The sequence below is a fragment of the Trachypithecus francoisi genome, unplaced genomic scaffold (genome assembly GCF_009764315.1).
Source record: "Trachypithecus francoisi isolate TF-2019V2 unplaced genomic scaffold, Tfra_2.0 Lachesis_group11, whole genome shotgun sequence".
NCBI lineage: Eukaryota > Metazoa > Chordata > Mammalia > Primates > Cercopithecidae > Trachypithecus > Trachypithecus francoisi.
The window spans coordinates 69,343,586-69,364,687 of NW_022681456.1; the positions used below are offsets into that span (position 1 = coordinate 69,343,586).

At 42.4% G+C, this 21,102-nt stretch overlaps 1 protein-coding gene across 1 annotated transcript in view; it reads left to right on the forward strand.

The window, feature by feature from the left end:
* Window positions 1–20,738, forward strand: part of GNS (glucosamine (N-acetyl)-6-sulfatase) — a 46,511-nt gene extending 25,773 nt beyond the window's left edge. Inside the window, exons 10-14 of the mRNA XM_033221390.1 lie at window positions 4,863–4,964; window positions 10,790–10,897; window positions 12,196–12,306; window positions 14,054–14,214; window positions 17,292–20,738. Coding sequence (XP_033077281.1) covers window positions 4,863–4,964; window positions 10,790–10,897; window positions 12,196–12,306; window positions 14,054–14,214; window positions 17,292–17,370 — 561 coding nt within the window. The 3' untranslated portion in view covers window positions 17,371–20,738. The remainder of the gene's footprint in view (window positions 1–4,862; window positions 4,965–10,789; window positions 10,898–12,195; window positions 12,307–14,053; window positions 14,215–17,291) is intronic.
* The last annotated feature ends 364 nt before the right edge of the window (window positions 20,739–21,102 follow it).

The following is a 21,102-nucleotide window of genomic DNA, read 5'->3' on the forward strand; positions in this document are numbered from 1 at the left end:
AACTGGGACAAGGTCGTATGTATAGATGTCAAAGACTGGCTATTGACGTTTTCTCCTCTGACTAGTTCGGCTTTGGTGGTAGAAGTTCTGCAAAAGGAATTCTAGAAAGGAAAAGGTTAGTAGGAAAACTAGAATGATATAGCGTGGTCCCAGGGAAATAGAAGTGAGCTGGGTAGTCAGGAAGACCACCTATTGGCTTTGGACAAAATCAGCCTTGGTTCCCCTAGTTTTGTGAAAATAAGAGGATGTTAAGCCTCCATTATCAGGTGGAACCCACTTTCTTCCTTGTCAGGAAAACTGGAACTGAGGAGCAGGTCCAGCTGAAGCAACCAAGATAATGGGATTCTGCACTTTCTCATGCAGTTACAGTGCTTTTTACTAAGTGGATTTAGGGGGCTTCCTCGTGTGCTTGGAGCCTTTTCTTTGATAACTCTACAGAAATTCAACATCAGGGTTTGGGTGTCTGTTTGGAAACCTGATGTGTTCTGAGAGCCCATTGCCATCTTGTTCTTTTCAGTAATTATGCAACAGTGTCAGAGCAAGAATAAGCAGGTTCAATGCATGATACTCCTTGATTTAAGCCCCAGGAGTGTTTGTTTGTTTATTTGTTTGTTTGTTTTGAGACAGAGTCTTGCTCTGTAACTTAGGCTGGAGCGCGGTGGCATAATCTTGGCTCACTGCATCCTCCACCTCCCAGGCTCAGGTGATCATCCTACCTCAGCCTCCTGAGTAGCTGGGACTATAGGTGCACACCACCATGCCCAGCTAATTTTTGTTTTGTGTGTGTGTGTGTGTGTTTTTTTTTTTTTTTTTTTTTTTTGTAGAGATGGAGTTTCATTACATTGCCCAGGCTGTTCTGGAACACTGTGCTCAAGCAGTCAGCCCTCCTCCCCTCATTACAGGCATGAGCCACCACAGCCAGTCTACCCCAGGGTTTTCTAAGGACTTTCATTTGATTAGGATATTTATATACTTGATTGCTAAGAACATTCTCAACCTGAGAGAGTGTGATTTATCAAATAATTTATTTTTTTGGCTGGGCACAGTGGCTCATGCCTGTAATCCTAGCACTTTGGGAGGACAAGACAGGTAGATCACCTGAGGTCAAGAATTCGAGACCAGTCTGGCCAACATGGTGAAACCTTGTCTCTACTAAAAATACAAAAATTAGGCTGGACACGGTGGCTCACGCCTGTAATCCCAGCACTTTGGGAGGCCAAGGCAGGTGGATCATGAGGTCAGGAGATCGAGACCATCCTGACTAACATGGTGAAACCTCATCTCCACTAAAAATACAAAAAATTTAGCCAGTCTTGGCGATGGGCACCTGTAGTCTCAGCTACTCAGGAGGCTGAGGCAGAAGAACAGCGTGAACCCGGGATGTGGAGCTTGTGGTGAGCTGAGATCGTGCCACTGCACTCCAGCCTGGGCGACAAAGCGAGACTCTGTCTCAAAAAAAAACAAAAACAAAAACATAAGCCAGGTGTGGTGGCGGGTGCCTGTAATCCCAACTACTTGGGAGGTTGAAGCAAGAGTATCACTTGAACCCAGGAGGCGGAGGTTGCAGTGAGCCAATATCTCACCATTGCACTCCATCCTGGGCAACAGAGCAAAAAATCTGCCTCAAAAAATATATTTTTGGTCTTGTCAAAGCTTTTTCTGTTCCTATCCATAAATGAATTTTCTGTTTGTTTGAGATAGGCACTCTCTCACCCAGGTTGGAATGTGGTGAATCAAACATGGCTCACTGCAGCCTTGGCCTCCTGAGCTCAAGTGATCCTCCTGCCTTGACCTCCCAAAGAGCTGGGATTACCAGCGAGAGCCACTGTGCTCAGCCCATAAATGAATTTTTATATTTTTACTAGACAAAAGCAATACCCTGAAACTAATGTTTCTCAAAGTCATCACACTGATGGTTGAATCCATCCAAATTCTTGGTTATATAAAAACCAGAGGTAGGTGTAATTCTTTTTAACTCTTCATTCATACTGGCTGTTCGCTGGAAGTCTCCCATCTCCTGATATACTATGCTAATTTTGAGACTGTCTGCTTATTCAGATAACATTCTAGAAGAGGAGGCAGTTTATCCATTATATTTAGGGGAGTGTGATAATTGTAGATTTCTAGGGAGAAAGAGTCCTGGAATGACTTGTGCTTATGGTACTTGTGCTGAATCTTAGTGACTTTGGATTTACACTGGATCTTACCCGTTTCTCTCCAGAGAGCAAAATGCCATTAGAAAGAGCCTCGGCTGGGTGCAGTGGCTCACACCTGTAATCCCAGCACTTTGGGAGGCCAAGGCAGGCGGATCACTTGAATTCAGAAATTTGAGACCAGCCCGGGCAACATGGCAGAAACCCCATCTCTACTAAAAATAAATAATACAAAAATTAGCTGGGCATCATGGTGTGCACCTGTAGTCCCAGTTGCTCTGGATGCTGAGGCAGGAGGATCAGTTGAATCTGGGAGGTCAGGGCCACAGTGAGCTGTGATGGTGCCACTGCACTCCAGCTTGGGTGACAGAATGAGACCCTGTCTCAAACAACAAACCAAAAAGAAAGAGCTTCCCCCCACCTTAACAAAAAAGGAGCAAGCCTCCCATTATACAGGTGTTGGCTCTTGCAATTTTTGGTGAGATGACAGTCACCATTTTATATCTCTGTGGGTTTTTTGATGTTTCCTCTTTTTTTTTTTTTTTTTTTGGAGGCGGAGTCTTGCTCTGTCGCCCAGGCTGGAGTGCAGTGGCCGGATCTCAGCTCACTGCAAGCTCCGCCTCCCGGGTTCCCGCCATTCTCCTGCCTCAGCCTCCCAAGTAGCTGGGACTACAGGCGACCGCCACCTCGCTCCGCTAGTTTTTTGTATTTTTAGTAGAGACGGGGTTTCACTGTGTTCGCCAGGATGGTCTCGATCTCCTGACCTTGTGATCCGCCCGTCTCGGCCTCCCAAAGTGCTGGGATTACAGGCTTGAGCCACCATGCCCGGCCTCCTCTTTTCTTTTAAAACTGCCTTAAACATCATAGTATCTGAGGAATTAGCTTCACGTCATTCATGTTACAGGCATCACTGAAGATCTGTTAGTCACACTTCAGGGTCTGTACATGGCTTGTTGTCTTGATCTCATTCTGGAGATGGTGTCTCTCTTTGACCCTCCTTTCCTGCTGTGACCTCTTCCATATTGACACTCACACTTGATGACTGTTTTCCAAGCTGCTCAGTTTGCCTGGGGGATTTGGAACCAGGAAAGTTATCTGTAGCAGTGGGTCTTGTATCATCCCTGGAGACATCGTTTTTTGTGTGTGAGGTTTTTCCCCCACTGAGTAACACATGGATTGCCTTTCTCCTAAAGTGTCTGCCTCTGGGCGGTAATTCCTGACAGCTGCAGAGTTAGACTAATTGATTCAGAGCCAGGATATTTATCACTGCCCTCTAAGAGCTGTCCTAGCCATCAGGAAATCTGGCCCCTGATAATATTCTGAACATTTTTTTTTGCCTTTCATATCTGTACTTTTGGTTTTGTTTTTAAATTAATAGTTGCAGGGCTGGGGTGTTTTTGTTTTGTTTTATCTCCCTGTTTGGCCTCTCTTAAGATGATCTAAGTGTTCTCAGCAGTTTTGAAGACTGTTATTTCCTGTCAGTAAGTGATGGCTTTTCCAGTTAAAAGCTGGTAACTTTGCTCCAGTCACTTCTTGTGTTTCATTTCTTCACCTATAAACACTGTGTCCAAGGACTGTGATGAGGAATAAATGAGAATAAACATCAAATACCTGGCACAGTAAACTGTAATTCCCAGTTTTTCTCATTTCCTCTTTGTTTCCCTGATGGAGTGTTTCAGCGCTTGAAGATTTTTCTAGCCTGTGACCAAGTGACTTCTATGCTTACGTTCTGTCTAGGCCTGCACTGTCCACTTGTGGCTGTTGAGCACTTGAAATGTGGATAGTCCAAATGGAGATGTGTTATTGTGAAATACCAGATTTCAAAGACTTGGTTCACAAAAAGTTAAATCTCATTGATTTTTAAAAAAATATTGTTTACATGTTGAAATATTAATATTCAGATATTTTTATAGGAGGTTAAATAAAATATAGTTTTACCTGTTTTTATTTTAATGTGGTTATTGGACAATTTTTAATTGCATGTGGGGTCCCCTTTATATTTCTATTAGGCTACTCTGGATTAGGCCCTGTAGAGGCGTTGTCTACAGAAGGAAAATAGTCTGATAACCAAGGAAATAAGTCAAAGCATAAATACAAGACAATGCCTTTAGTTTCTAGAATGTTTAAAAACATCTAAGTTTTTTGCTCTTAAAAAATCTTGTATTGCTATATTTTTGGAATAAATTTTCTGCAGCCTTCACAGCCTGTTGCAAACATATTTTGGCAGTGTTGTCCCTTTGAGACGCTATAAAAAGAGCTAATAATTCTCATTGGTGGCAAACATTCCATTTTTGAGGTCTTCCAAAATGTCTGGAGTTCATTTGAAGTCAAATTTAGTTAATCTGAATAATCAAGTTGTAAGACACTTTGTAAAAAATAATTAGACCAATATTTTTCTCATGATTCACAACAAACTCAAAGCAGTTCCAAAGGAGTTTTCAAAAAACATTTTGATCAATAACAGAATCGGTAGAATAAATATGTCACTTCCCCGGGGGATATACTATTATATAAGCCTTATAAGACTTTATATTTTGTTTTAAGTTATTATATTTGATTCTATGAAACAGACCAAAGCATGGGCTGTATAAAAGGTAATAGTAATGGTGTTGTCTCATGGGTGGGGTGGGGGGAAGAAAACTTTAGTATAGATAGAAAAGGAAAATGAGACCAGCTGTCTTTTAGATTGTTTTTCCATCTTTCTCATAGATGCTGGTTGCCAACATTGACTTGGGTCCTACTATTTTGGACATTGCTGGCTACGACCTAAATAAGACACAGATGGATGGGATGTCCTTTTTGCCCATTTTGGTAAGTGTAGAGCCCTCAATCAGGCCTGAGCCAAGACCGCAATAAATTCTGGGTTGTGTAAAGACTTAAAAATTTAAACATTAAATAATACTATTAAATTTAGGGGGCAGAAAATCTTGTGGCGGGAAGGAGTTTTCTAAAATAAAAAATTAGACCACATGTGAAATTGAGAGTTCTGTTTCCTCCCCTCTTATGCTCTCCTCCAAGAATACCCACCATAAATAAAGAGAGGTGACAGGTTGGGAACACATTGGCAGCATATGTAAAAAGCCATTAGTCCAAATACATGAGTTCTTAACAAAGATTAATATCCCAGTGGGAAAATGGGCAAAAAAAGTGGCTAATCAACTTGTAGAAGAATTAAAAATGGCAAAACAAATGCAAAAAGATTACTTCAGTGCTTATCACGGAAATGCTTAACTGAAGGAGACCTCTATCTGTGAACTGGCAAAGATTTTTAAAACACCCAAGATTTTAGAAGTCTGAGAATTTGGAAAGTACTTTATATACTTTTCATACAAGTGTAATCAGTGTAACCTGTCAGGAGGTTAGTTTAATAAGACATACCACTTCAGAGTACACACGTCAAAAACAGTCAGACAAGTTAACTTCTGCCTGTCTGGTGAGTGAAATGTGGCATTTGGTCTTACTGTGCATCTGTTTGTTTAATAATGAGGTGAATTATTTTTTAACAGCTTAATTCCCATACCATACAATTCACTCATTTAAAGTGTTGGCTGGGCGCGGTGACTCACGCCTGTAATCCCAACACTTTGGGAGGCCAAAGGTGGGTGGATCACCTGGGGTCAGGAGTTCAAGACCATCCTGGCCAAAATGGTGAACCCGTCTCTACTAAAAATACAAAAAAGCTGGGCATGGTTGCAGGCACCTGTAATCCCAGCCACTCGGGAGGCTGAGGCAGGAGAATCACTTCAATCCAGGAGGTGGAGGTTGCAGTGAGCGGAAATCGCGCCATTGCACTCCAGCCTGGGCAACAAGAGTGAAACTACATCTCAAAATAAAATCGTTTTTTAGGTGTCCAGTTCAATAGTTGTTGGTATAGTCACAACCATCATCATCATCTAAGAGCATTTTCATTACCCTAAACCCCTAGACACAGTAGTCATTCTAATAGGAGAAAACTGGAAATCCACATGTCTAGTAGAGAATTGTTTAAACTGTGGTGCAGGGAATTGATTAGATCTGTTGCTTCCTTTCCCACCACGAATCTACTTTATGTCTGTATAGATTTGTCTGTTCTGAACTTCTCATAAATGAAATTACATACCATGTGGCCTCTTGTAACTGGTTTTTTCACTGAGCATAGTGTTTTCAAGGATCATATCATTGTAACGTGTGTCAGTACCTTGTTCTGTTTTAGTGCCAAATAACCTTGTGTGTGTGAATGTATCACATTTTGTTTATCCATTCATCAGATAATTTGGGCTGTTTCCACTCTTTGGCTATTATGAACAATGCAGTTGTGATGTTTTTGTTTGTTTTTGAGATAGTCTTGCACTATCACCGAGGCTGGAGCGAAGTGTTGCTGATCACAGCTCACTGCAACCTCAGTCTCCCAGGCTCAGAGGATCCTCCCACCACAGCCCCCCTCCGCAGTGGCTGGGACTGCAGTGGCTGGCTACCACATCTGGCAAATTTTTTTTTTTTTTTTTTTTTTTTAACAGAAATGAGGTCTTCCTACATTGCTCAGGCTAGTCTCGAACTCCCGGGCTCAAGAGATCCTCACATGTTTTCCAAGAAGAGTTTAAGGAAAAAAAAAAAAAATCCTCCCCCTTTAGCCTCCAAAAGTGCTGGGATTATGGGTGTGAGCCAACACTTGCTATTATCTGTCTTTGTGATTATTGTAGTAGGTGTGAAGTGGTATCTCATTGTGGTTTTGATTTGTATTTCCCTGCTGACTATTGATGGTTAGCATTTCATCATGTGTTTGTCAGCCATTTTTGTTGTTGTTGTTGTTGTTGTTTTTGGCGGAGTCTTGCTCTGTCGCCCAGGCGGAGGGAGTGCCGTGGCGCCATTTCGGCTCACTGCAAGCTCCGCCTCCCCGGTTCACGCCATTCTCCTGCCTCACTCAGCCCCCCGAATAGCTGGGACCACAGGTGCCTGCCACAACGCCCGGCTAATTCTTTTTGTATTTTTAGTAGAGATGGGGTTTCACTGTGTTAGTCTCGATCTCCTGACCTCGTGATCCGCCCACCTTGGCCTCCCAAAGTGCTGGGATTACAGACGTGTGCCACAGCACCCGGCGTTTATCAGCCATTTGTATATCTTCTTTGGAGATGTGTTCATATTTGGATCCTTTGTCCTTTTTGTTGTTGTTGTTGTTGTTTTTTAATTGTGTTACTGATCAGGGAATCACTTTTCATTTGTGCCTTTTTGTGTTTCTTCCCTTGAGAAATGCCTCTGCATTTTTGTGTATCAGAGTCTCCTTTTATGACTTGTCTTTTCCATATATTAAGATATGGGAACCAGGTACAATGGCTCACGCCTGTAATCCCAACAATTTGGGAGGCCAAGGCAGGCTGATCTCTTGAGTCCAGGAGTTCAAGACCAGCCTGGGCAACATGGCAAGACCCAGTCTTTACAAAAATGCAGAAAATTAGCCAGGCATGATGGTGTGCATCTGTAGTCCCAACTACTCGGAAGGCTGAGGTAGCAGGACTATTTGAGCCAAGGAGGTGGAGGTTGTAGTGAGCAGAGATCGCACCACTGCACTCCAGGAATTGAATGTATATATTGTTTCTTTTAATGTTTAGTGTCCTTTGTATATTTATAAAGATGCTTCTAAACTTCGAAGCCAGAAAGCTATCTCCTATATTTTCCTCTGAAACTTTTGTAGCTCTGCCTCTTACATCCAAGTCCTTGATGTATCTAAAATTTCTTTTCTTGTAAGGTATGAATCAGAGATTCAGTTTCTCTCTTTTTTTCTTTTTTTTTTTTTTTTTTGCTCCATAGATACTCAGTTGTCTTTTTTGCTCCATGGATCTGTCTATTCCTGTGCCAATATCATTTTGTCTTATAAAGCTGTGTAACTAAATCTCGATTTGCATAGGCATACCTCTCTGCTTATTGTTCTCATGGGGATCCTAGCCCCTATCTTCCACATAAACTTCAGAATCAGCTTTTCAGATTACCTGAAAAACGTTGGCTTTTGGTTGGAACTGCATTTAAGCTATAGATCAGTTAGAGGAAATTTTACATCTTTTAATTTTTCATACAAGTCTTATACTTTGTACCTTATTAAGTTTATTTCTAATTAGAAAAAAACACTGATTCACTCTAGGGGTAAAAATCATTGTGCTGTGTATAATTTCTCTGCACAGTTCTCGAAGTGCCACTTAAGACTTGGTTCTTTTCCTTGTTCATGTTTTGTTTTTGGAGGTTATTCCGATGAAATACTGATGTAGTAGAACAAGTTCATTAGCCATGTGTGGCTACTTATTTAAATTAAAAATGAAATTCAGTTCTTCCGTTGCAATAGCCGCACATCATGTGCTCAGTAGCCATCATATTGAACAGCAGAGATCGAGAGCGTGTCAGCCAGCAAGTTCTGCTGGACTAGCAGTTGGCAGACTACAACCTGTGGGCCAAATCTAGCCCACCCTGGTTTCTGTAAATAAAGTTATATCAGAACACAGCCACACTCATTCATTTATGTATGGTTGATGGCTGCTTCCCTGCTACCTGAGTAGATGTGACAGAAACTGTATAGCCAGGAGCCTAAGTATTTACTCTGTGGCCTTTTACAAAAAAAGTTTAACAACCCCTACAGACCGTGAGTCTCAGACTTGGTCAGACATCAGAATCACTCGGAAACTAAAATACTAATGCCTGGGCCTCACCCTTAGAGATTCTGATTTAATTGGCATGAGATAGAATCCCTTGGGATTTTTCAAGTTTCCCTGGTGATTTTTAATACGCAGCAAAGTTCAGGAACCACTGATCTAGGCTTCTCAGATGCTTTTTTCTCCCCTGGACACTTTGACATTCAAGGGTGGGATTTTGAAGTTCACTCTATTCTGACAGTTCACTCAATTCCACCTTCCAGCTTCCATGACTCAGGTTTGGCAGCATGAGCTTTTTTTTTTTTTTCTTTCTCATTTTCCAAGACAGTCTTGCTCTGTTGCCTAGGCTGAGGTACAGTGGTGCGATCTCAGCTCACCACAACCTCTGCCGCCTGGGTTCAAGCAATTATCCTGCCTCAGCCTCCCAAGTAGCTGGGACCACAGGTGTACACCACCATGCCCAGCTAGTTTTTTGGTATTTTTTAGTAGAGACGGTGTTTCACCATTTGGCCAGGTTAGTCTTGAACTCCTGACCTCAGGTGATCCACCCACCTCGGCCTCACAAAGTGCTGGGATTACAGCCGTGAGCCACCGCACCCAGCCATCCTGAGCTTTTTAAGTCTCCAGCGAGTCATGATTTCTGAGATCCTGAGCCGCACAGGATTGTTCAAGTTTCATTGTAGAACAGTAAGTTAGGAAATAATTCCTATCTCTAACTCCCCCTTTTCAGGTGGCTGCGGCATTCAAGGCCTTGCACAAGCTGTTACCCATTCCCCACTGTACTGACCCATGTTTAGCATTCTTTAGAGCAGTGATTCTCAAACAGGCATTCCCTAGAATTGCCTGTGGGACTTGCTGAAACCCAGGTTGCTGTCTACCTATGTTAGGAACTAAGAATGTGCATTTGTAACAAGTTTCCAGGTGATGCTGCTTGTCCTGGGAACCACACTTTAAGGACCACTTTTTTAGAACAGTGCTTCTCAGATTTTTACTATGCATGGAAATCACCAAGAGGTCTTACTAAAATGCAGGCTTTGGCTTGTTAGAGCTAGAGTAGGACCTGAAATCCTGCATTTCACCAAGCTGCCAACCAGACTTTGACCATTTTAAGAGCAGCTTCTAACCTGGTCTTCCTGTCTTTGCATATCTCCATTCTGTCTCTAGATTCTGCCACTAAGCTTACTTTTCTAAATCACTGCCTTGATTGTGTTACCTCATTGCTCAAAAACCTCCTATTGTTTCTAGGACAAGCCTGGGCAGCATGATGTTCAGGGCCTTTTCCTGTGTGGTACCAGCCTGCCTCTCCACCCTCACTGTGCACTGCTTCCTCGTCTGAAACCTGGGTTTCAGGAAGCCACACATCTAAGTGGTCTGTGTTCAACCTGTATTCATGCTCTTTGAATCTAAAACTTGCTCCTATTCCTAGATTCTTTCTCCTTTCACCATTTGTGTCTTAAACTTGCTCCTTTCAAATGCTGCCACTTCTTTCCTTCCACACCATGAATGTACATTGAAGAGTGAGTTAATGTACTATACTTTCATTCTGACCAAGAGGTGCTTTGAACCTGTTACAGTCCTTTGCACACAAGTCTGCGGAATATTTCTTTATTGTCCTTGTTTCTATTAGGTTATAAGTTCCTTAGTCTGAGCTTAAAACAGTTCTTACATAGAGCATATGATAGTATTATTTATTCTAGTCTGGACTTTCAGCAACTTGCACTGTAACTTTGATTCTTGCTTAGTTACCTTGTCAGGTTCCATTGCTGACCTGATTCATGGAAGTAGCCTTGGAAAGGAACTATTAAATTTTCAAAGCATTTGACCATCACTTGAAAAGGCCCTTAAGTACCAAACATGCTGCTCAGTAGCTTTCATGTGCACCTGTTTTAGTCATTCCCTTCAGTTACTGAATGAACAGTCCGATTACTTTTGACTCCCAAGTCCCCTTTAGAAGTCAATTACTTTGTGATCTTTATCATAGTCTATGTGCCTCACAGAAACTCCACTTGCTCTTTTATCTAGAGAGGTGCCAGTAACTTGACCTGGCGATCAGATGTCCTGGTGGAATACCAAGGAGAAGGCCGTAACGTCACTGACCCAACATGCCCTTCCCTGAGTCCTGGCGTATCTGTGAGTAATAGCTTGAATCGACTTAGACAGATTTCTCACTGATAACGTGGCAAGGTGCTGGTTTCCATGTGTCAAGTATTGAAATCTTTCATCTGAGTCCTCTTCATTTCTCACTGACTGTGAGTGGTTAGTAGATGGACAAAGGTAAATCCAGTGATCTTGGAAATGATGCTGCCGACCTGTCATCAGAATGTGCACTGTTAATTCTTCCAATTTATGTAGCAAGTGCATGTATCCACCCATGTTCTTATCAATTCCTCTTCCCTGTTTTTCTACCCCTCCCAATAACATTACCAGTTTTTTTAATTAGGGATGTTACTGAGGCATGAAGTAGAGAGATGTAGTTCCTGCCTGTAACCATGCCATTATGAGTGCCTCACATTGGCGGCAGCCAGCCAGGTCACAAAAAGGGGAACAGCCATGTTGGTCTCACTTTGGAGAAGGGAAAAATCGGCTTCCATTTGGAGTTGATTGATTCTTCTAACACCAAAGTGTTACAGTGTAATGAACCAACCAAAAGTGCAATAACACATCATATGGTAGACGGAAGTTAGATTTAAGTTGTACTTGGTGATAAAAACACTCATAAATAACTTACCTGCAAATGATTCCACAAAACTCATTTTAGCCTTCTCCTCCAACTTTTTAGGGTGATAGTTCCTAGTAGCTCTTAGAAATGAGTCATTTGGGCCGGGTGCTGTGGATCACGCCTGGTAATCCTAGCACTTTGGGAGGCCAAGGCAGGTGGATCATCTGAGGTCAGGAGTTCGAGACCAGCCTGGCCAACATGCCAAAACCCCATCTCTACTACAAATACAAAAATTAGCCGGGTGTAGTGGTGCATGCCTGTGCTTCTCAGGAGGCTGAGGCAGGAGAATCACTTGAACCCAGGAGGTAGAGGTTGCAGTGAGCCGAGATCGCACCATTGCACTTCAGCCTGCACGATGGGAGCGAGACTCTTATCTCAGAAAAAAAAAAAAAAAAAGTCACTTGAGTTGATTTCTTCTTGCCAACCCATACATTTTACAGGTGCCCATTATAAGTAATTCTTGTCAAGAGTTTAGCAGACAAGGATGGCAACAGTCTACAAATGGAACAACCCATATACCTTGATCAAGTTAGCCAAAGGAACAAAGCCTCACATCTATTTTTGAGTTACTGGCTTCTCCATGGAAGGTTTTCTAATTGCTGTCAAATTGCATGTCTGGCATGAGCCAAGCTGATTGCCCTTCTAGGCAACTAGGTATTTGTTACTATGGAACAACTGTCTTCATTTAAATTTTGAAATATCCCTACAGCAATGTTTCCCAGACTGTGTATGTGAAGATGCTTATAACAATACCTATGCCTGTGTGAGGACAATGTCCGCGTTGTGGAATTTGCAATATTGCGAGTTTGATGACCAGGAGGTAAGAGGGACTTCTGCCTGCACTTCCCCACTGCTTTCTTGCTGGTGCTTTGTTGGCTGGACTTGGTGGCATAAGATAGCAGTTCCAAGGCTGCTCCCTAGGGAAGAGGTTGTGTTTCTTATCTGTGCTTCACTTTAGGTTTCCTTCCGTTGTAAGGCCATGTCTCACTTCTCTAACTAATCTTTCTGAATGGAGTTCTCTCCACTCCTACCACCACCCAAATACACACTTTAAATGCACAGTTCATGTTTTCAGAATGATAAATGCTTTGTCTGTTAGCTTCCCTGGTAGTTTGGGGTGAAAGAACTTTCACTTTCAAGTGAAGCCAACTTCACTTGAGTTGGAGCCTTTCCTAGAAAGCTTACCAGCACCTCGTGTATTCAGAAACTCCTGTTCCCACCACAGCATAATCCACTGCTGCTCCAGTAGATTAGAGTAGGGGTCAGGCCCAGGAGTCCATCCATGGAAGAAGGTGGTTTTTGGCCAGCACAGTTTGGTGTGGATTTATCTGAAGGATCCCATGGACTCTAGTCCCTTGTGGTTTCTTACTGTTTATCAGCCTATGCTTACCTGCCCCATCTGGCAACCCTTATCTGACCATCTGGAACAGATGCCCATCTGTGTTTCTCAGAAATGGACTCATTCTCCACTCCATTTGCAGCTGATAAGCACTTTGGACAAGCAAGAGAGCTTCCCTCAAACTCAGTTCCTGTTCCCTGCTCCCCCATGATGTTTATCAGTTCCATCACTACTTTATAAGTGATAGTGTGAGGGCAGCTACCTAAAGCCATTATAGGCAAAATTACCTACCATCTTTCTAGCCTAACATTTGACTCCAATTTGGAGAACAGCATACAGATTATAGAGGGAAAAGTACTGCGTTGACCTGTCTTATTTTAGAAATAATAATTAGTACTGTGTCCTTCCCCAGTATATCCACAACTACTTTTTAAAATAGGAAAACTTAACATTTGTATAATACAGGCAAGAGTACTTTCTTTTTTTTTTTTTTTTTTTTTTTTTTTTTTGAGACGGAGTCTCGCTGTGTCGCCCAGGCTGGAGTGCAGTGGCGCGATCTCGGCTCACTGCAAGCTCCGCCTCCCAGGTTCCCGCAATTCTCCCGCCTCAGCCTCCGAGTAGCTGGACTACAGGCGCCTGCCACCGCGCCCGGCTAGTTTTTTGTATTTTTAGTAGAGACGGGGTTCACCGTGTTAGCCAGGAGGGTCTCGATCTCCTGACCTCGTGATCCGCCCGCCTCGGCCTCCCAAAGTGCTGGGATTACAGGCTTGAGCCACCGCGCCCGGCCGGCAAGAGTACTTTCATATCCATTCTCATTTGAACTTCACAGTTCTAGGACAAAAATCACCTTTAAATGTTCGCTCTTGCTTTAGTAACTTTATTGCCAAGTCTTGTTTCTGAGACCTTGCCATTGGAAGCTCCTGCCTTCTGTTCTGTTTTAATTACAGAAGATAATGCATTTCTTCCCCATACCCCTTCTTGCCTCTGCCTGAAGGCACAGGCTGTGTGGCTGGAGACCCGAAGCAACTGAACCCCCAGAACAGATGCTCCCTCATCTCAAGGAAGCAGTGAGCTCTTTGAGGATCTCGAGACCAGATTGAGAGTCTCCAGGGCCTTGATTTTTTTTATCTACCTCCTCCCTTCCCATTTAGAAATAAATCACATTAAGAGTATTTCTTCACAGCTAACCCTTGCTCTTTTCTTTCCTCCATTCTTTCGTGTCCTCTAGGTGTTTGTAGAAGTCTATAATCTGACTGCAGACCCAGACCAAATCACTAACATTGCTAAAAGCATAGACCCAGAGCTTTTAGGAAAGATGAACTATCGGTTAATGATGTTACAGTCCTGTTCTGGGCCGACCTGTCGCACTCCAGGGGTTTTTGACCCCAGGTAAGTTTCCTTTCTCTTCATTTACTTGGCCAAGTTTTTTCTAGTAGTCATGCTGTTCTTGAAGGCACAAGGAGCCCTTTTTGCTGTGAGATGATGATTCTTCTGCTTTGGAGGGAATACTGTGTTCTTAGTGCACCAGCCTGTTGTGCTGGGAAAATAAGCTTTTGAAACTTTTGTTCTGCACTGCCAGTTGGTGCTTTAGCCAGAGGTATAGCCCTGTTCCCCACCAGACATGGGGCTCTTCTCTTCCTGCTGTGATTATTGTCATGGTACTACTTGATTGCACTGGTGACACTTGGGGCTTCTTTAAGTAAGCTGCGACCCACTGCTGCCCTGTTCCCTAGAGCTTCTGAGAGTATATGCCTTCATTTCATTTCTCAGAAACCCCTACTACAGAAACTTGAATGTTTGCTGGTGAATTTAAGATATTAAACACACAATGAAAATAGAAGGCGTAAACTCAGGTGTTGAAATATATAAGCCCACTGCACGATATGGAGGTATAAAGGATGTTTAGCTATCACCTGTTAAGTCAGATTTGTTCCCCACACTGTCCCTCTTAGTAACTTTTCAGCAGTAACACTGGGTGTCAGTACACCATGCATGGAGCTGCTGGTGGGAGGAAGCTTGTTATTTATCTTTTCCTTGAAGATCATGAAGTTTAAAAATCAAACTTTCCCTGGGAAAGGAATATTTTAGTTCTTACCTTCAGACTGTAGGAGAGGGAAGAATGATGTCCTAAGTTGATGGAAAGTTATCACTTAATTTTTTAGCCATCTTTGTACTAAATTTTATCTTTAGTCCAAATTAGAGACAAATGAATGTGAATGAGTAGAAAAACTTGATGATAGACTATTCATTGTTTGCTTTTAAATAATGTATATAATGCCAAAGTGGCAGGGACACCAGTAAACTAAAACCAAATAACAATATAAGGAGATAATACTTATCATTATTTTATATCACTTAAACGAAATAACTGTTTTTATATGGATAATCCCATTAATACAATAAGAATGGTCATGGATTTTGACCACCCCACTTTGGTCTTTCCTCTAAGTTAGTGAAATAGATCCTAGCTTGGTACTACTTACCTGAAATAGGAAGTCCAGTCCCGAAAATAAAAGCACAAGACTTCCAGTTTACATGTGCTGACTTTGCAATTTCCAACAGTTACTTAGCTCAGAATGTTCTTTTAAACCAAATTAAGTTAGATGTCAATAGCAGTTAATGCTTTTTAACCATATACTCTCTGGCTGACTCTGTGAACTTAAAGCCAGCATCTGACTAAATCTTAAATGAAAGGTCAAGGAACTGGACCTCTTGGATTATGATGTGTGGCCAAACAGTCCCTGACCACACCACTGCTAGGACATGGACCTGCCTGGCTGGTTGGCCAATGTAAGGTAGATGCAGCCAGCTGTCTGTTTCTTCTGAACATCTGGCTCTAAGTGTTAGAATTCATAGAATTTCCATACAGCCCTTAGAGCCCAAAAAGTAAATTTCAATTGCGGAAATTGAGCTTGCAGTTGTGATTTGCCCAAGGGTCACCCTATAAGGAAGTGAATACATTATTTCCTAAGCAAGTTTTGTTTGGTTTTTAACTGCAACAAATTGTCTTCCTCCCATTTTAGAAGTTTATAACTAAAGTTCTAGACGCTGGCTTTGCTGATGTTAGCCTGGACGACTGAAACTTAACCTGATTTTCTGTGTTAAATACCTTAGCCCTGATTATTCCTTTCCTATCAAACATTTGGGCCTGTTGAGTCCTCCAAGATGGGGTCATCAGATGTTGTGAGCCCAATCTAGCCCCACCTGCTGGAACACAGCCTCACACATTCTTTTACCTGGTTTTGGCTGCTTGTGTGCTTCAGCAGCAAAGGAGAATATTTGGGACAGAGACTGTATGGCTCCCATACCCTAAAATATGTATTGTCTGGCCCTTTACAAAAAATATTGGTCAATTGCTGTTCTAAAATGCAGTAGTCTCCCCCTTATCCACAGAGGATCTACTCCAGAACCCACAGTGGCTGCATGAAGCCGCAAGGATAGTGCCAGGCCCAGTTGCCATCAGTCAGAAGATGTTTCCATTAATGTCTTCTACCATCAAATTTTATGCCTTTTCTATCTTAACTAAGCTTTTGTCATGCACCGTGGCCCTAACTTTTGCAGTTTAAGGTGTGGCAGCAAAACTAGAATTCTTTTTTCCTTCTTCATGATTTCACAGATAGAAGATTCATTCTTGGCTGGGAGCAGTGGCTCACATTTGTAATCCCAGCACTTCGGGAGACCAAGGCATGCAGATCACATGAGCCCAGGAGTTCTAGACCAGCCTGGGCAACATGGTGAAACTGTCTCTACAGAAAAAAAACAACACAAAAATTAGCCAGGTGTGGCCATGCCTATGTTCCTAGCTACTCAGGAGGCTAAGGCGGGAGAATCACTTGAGCCTGAGAGGTGGAGGTTGCAGTGAGCTGAGACTGTGCCACTGCACTCCAGCCTGGGCGACAGACTGTGACTCTGTCCCCCTGACAGCCCTCCCACCAAAAATGACTCATGCTTATGGTGACTCTGCTGTAGGTTTTAGCAGTCTCACTGTACGATTTTTTCTTTCCTTATTAAGTCAAGAGCATTCACTTTTTCACTTAAGGGAATCACTTTATGGCTTCTCTTTGGCATTTCTGAATTGGCAGCACCACTACTCTTGTGGTTTGGAACCATTACTAAATAAAATAAGGGTGACTTGAACACAAGCACTATAATAATGCAACAATTGATCCACCTCTACTCCCTCAAAAGAAAAAAATCTCAAATCTTGCTGCTTTCTGACACCTTTCAGGATTAACCTACTTGTTTTTCTCCTCTTGACTTGCACTGTGTGACTTTGTGTGTGCTGACTGGTGATGTAAATGTTGGGAACTGTCCAGGGCTCATGTTTTGTACCATAGACTTTCTCACTAGAGTCCCTTCTGGTGATTTGTTTCTTTTACACCAATTCGTGCTGTCCTTTCCACTGAATCATATTCTGGGTGAGAAACTAGCGAGAGCTAATGTTACATTTGGTTTTTCCTCCCCAGATACAGGTTTGACCCCCGCCTCATGTTCAGCAATCGCGGCAGTGTCAGGACACGAAGATTTTCCAAACATCTTCTGTAGCAACCTCACACAGCCTCTGCAGATGGATCCCTGCACGCCTCTTTCTGATGAAGTGATTGTAGTAGGTGTCTGTAGCTAGTCTTCAAGACCACACCTGGAAGAGTTTCTGGACTGGCTTTAAGTCCTGTTTGAAAAAGCAGCCCAATCGGCTGACTTCCTCGTGCAATGTGTTAAACTGTGAACTCTGCCCATGTGTCAGGAGTGGCTGTCTCTGGTCTCTTCCTTCAGCTGATAAGGACACTCCTGAGGTCTTTGTTCTCACCATATTCTTTTTGTCCTGGGGCCACAGTTCTTGATTATTCCTCATGTGGTTAAAGTCTGAATTTGTAAATCCATTCAGATAAATGGCAGTACTTTAGGACACACAGACACACACACAGACACACACAGACACACACACACACACAGAGAGATACACCTTTTGATATATAAGCTTGACCTAAAATCAAAGGACCTGTGTAGCATTTCAGATTGAGCACTTCACTATCAAAAATACTAACCTCACATGGCTTGAAGAGTAACCATCAGAGCTGAATCATCTGAGTAAGAACAAGTACCATTGTGATAGAGAAGTAGAGATACATTTTTTTATGATGTTCATCACAGTGTGGTAAGGTTGCAAATTCAAAACATGTCACCCAAGCTCTGTTCATGTTTTTGGGAATTCTAGGCTGGTGCTGCACTGAAATACAGCAGTAAGCTTGTGATAAAGGCCAATTCCAGATAGCTCTTGAAGGTGATAGCCATCTACTTTCCAGTGGCTGCCAACCACAGGGAGTGCTGGTTAACCCTGGAAGGATTGAGCAAGGTCCCTTCTCTTGAGACTCCCCTCTGAGATCTGAAAATAAAGTGGCTTAGAAACAGCAGAGAAGAACTGCCAAGAGTTGGTGAGGGTTGTCTCTTATAGGGTGTTCTGAAGACAGGGCTCTTGAACAGACAGGTGGAAGGACTGTACCGGGGATAAAGGAAGGAAGTGCCTGTCCAGCAGGGAGCTTGAATTTCAGTTCCATGCATGAAGTCGTTGGCTCTAATCTGCATTTTTCTGCCTTTCTCTTCATTTGTTTCAAGATGGAAAATTTTCTTACAGTTGGTGCAAAGTATCAACTACTTTACCCTACCTTCTCCCCTTTTAGATGGGTTCTTCCTGAGTTTTGGAGTATTGTTAATTATCAGTATTCCCCCTGTCAAAATCAAATCTATTCAGGTTTCTTCACTGTTGAGAATATGTAAATTTTTTTATTTTTGGCGGGGGGTGACAGAGTCTTGCTATGTCACCCAGGCTGGAGTGCAATGGCATGATCTCAGCTCACTGAAACCTTTGCCTCCTGGGTTCAAGCAATTCTGCCTCAGCCTCCTGAGTAGCTGGGATTATAGGCACGCACCACTATGCCTGGCTAATTTTTTGTATTTTTAGTAGAGATGGAGTTTCACCATGTTGGCCAGGCTGGTCTTGAACTCCTGACCTTGTGATCCACCCACATTGGCCTCCCAGAGTGCTGGGATTACAGGCATGAGCCACCACGCTTGGTTGAGAACACCTAAATTTTTATGTTTCTTGACTTAAAAACCAGTTCCATTTCTAATGTTTTCTTCACAAGAAGGCTAATTGGTGGTGAGACAGCAGGGGAGGAGGAAGAGCTGTGGTTTATAACTTGTTCAACTCAGGCAATAAGCGATTTTAGCTATATTTAAAGTCTTCTATCCAGCTTTAAGCACTTTGTAAGACATGGCTGAAAGTAGCTTTTCTATCAGAATTGCAGATAGTCATATTGGGCTAATAGCCATTGGATTTATTCCTTTACCTCACATGATCCCAGCAACTGAGGTGGTATCTAGAGGTGAAATAGGCAAGTGAAATGGACACTTCTGCTGTGAATGTTTTAGAAGAGGAAATTCAAAAAATGTTGTAACTAAAAGCGAACTACATTGTTGAATATGGGTATCGGCTTTCTTTTTCACTTTGATTCTTAACATTATCAGTCAACTTCCACATTAATGAAAGTTGACTATAGTTATTTCCAAATAAAAAGAAACCAACTCTTACCAGGTCTTGGACTGTGATGTCATTCAGTTTTTTGCTGGTTATTTGCAGATTATTCAGTTTTATGCTGGTTTCTAAGAGCAGAACTCATAAGAGTGACATAGTCAGCTGCTGACGGCACCTCTGCCACACCACTCTTACGCTCAGTTCAGTGGGTGTGCTTGCCTGGTGGGGTGTGGTGCGGCCCTGTCTCTACGCTCTTCTCTTTTTGGTATATTTCCTGTCTAACCTTCAAGTAGCTTTCAATTCTGCTTTTTTTCTTGGACTGGCTCCATTCTGAATCTGTGCTAAAATCTTTCATAAAGAGACCTCAGTTGATAGCGTAACAGACTACACAATGCACTGATGTTTTCATAATGTTTTAGGGACCCACTGCAAGAAGCTTGCCTCCTCCTTTTAATTGTATTCATTTAGATTTTGATTTTCCATGTTAAGAAGGTGAAGTCCATATTGGTGCCCTTCAGAATAGAGAACCATATAAACATTAGGAATGAACAGAGGCCTTAGGAATGAATAGAGAGTTTGCCTTATACGATTTCCTGTTACAAAGCTCTCCCTCTCACGCAAAGTAGGGAACACCTTTTGAGCATCTTTGGATTTGACAAACGGTGCTGTTGCAGACACTCTTTTTGTTTTTTTAGATGTAGTCTCGCTGTTGTCACCCGGGCTGGAGTGCAATGGCATGATCTCGCTTCACTGCAATTTCCACCTCCTGGGTTCCAGCAATTCTCCTGCCTCAGCGTCCCAAGTAGCTGAGATTATAGGTGCCCGCCACCATGCCTGGCTGATTTTTGTAACTTTAGTAGAGACTGGGTTTCACCATGTTGGCCAGGCTGATTGAACTCCTGACCTCAGGCGATTCACCCGCCTCGACCTCCCAAAGTGCTGGGACTACAGGTGTGAGCCACTGTGCCTGGCCCACAAACACATTGTAATTGACAACACTAGGGCTCTTGTACAAAATAGCCATGATAGCCATGGAAGTTTTACCTTATTCTGTGAGAAGTGTTCTTAAACTTATTAAGTGTCTAAACTAAGGTTTAGTGCTTTTTTAAAGGAAAGTTGTCCCAGGATTCCTATTAAAGAAAGCAAAAGTTATTTCAGCTGATCCACCAATGGAATTAGATGGGTAGAGTTAGGTTCTTGAGTTTTATCACCACTGAGTTCCCACTGAATTTTGTAACTTCCTGTGTTTGCATCCTCTGTTCCTATTCTGCCCTTGCTCTGTGTCATTTCAGTCATTTGACTTACTTAGAAAGTGCCCTTTAAAAGGACCCTGTTCACTGCTGCACTTTTCAATGAATTAAAACTTATTTCTGTTCTAGTGGGAATGTGTCCTTTGTTTTAGTTCACAAATAGTAATTTTGACAAGATGCTTTCTTCTGATGCAGTTTGTTTTAATCACTCACCTAGTACTGGAAATGGGCTTTCTAGTCAGATCCTATAGTCTCTATCTGTGTAGCTCTTACATACATGGCCCCTACTGATTGATAACCCCTGAATGAAGTACCATGTAGAAAATATTTCCTGATAAATCTTTGTGGATTTACAGCTTTGGAGAAAAAGTCTTATCTTGGCTGGCTTTGAAACAGACTCAGCTCACCTTCAAAGGTGGTTTGCCATGTGATCCATTGCTCTAGATGAGGAATGACTTCTTACAGGGTCAGCAAACTTCTTAAAGGGATAGACGG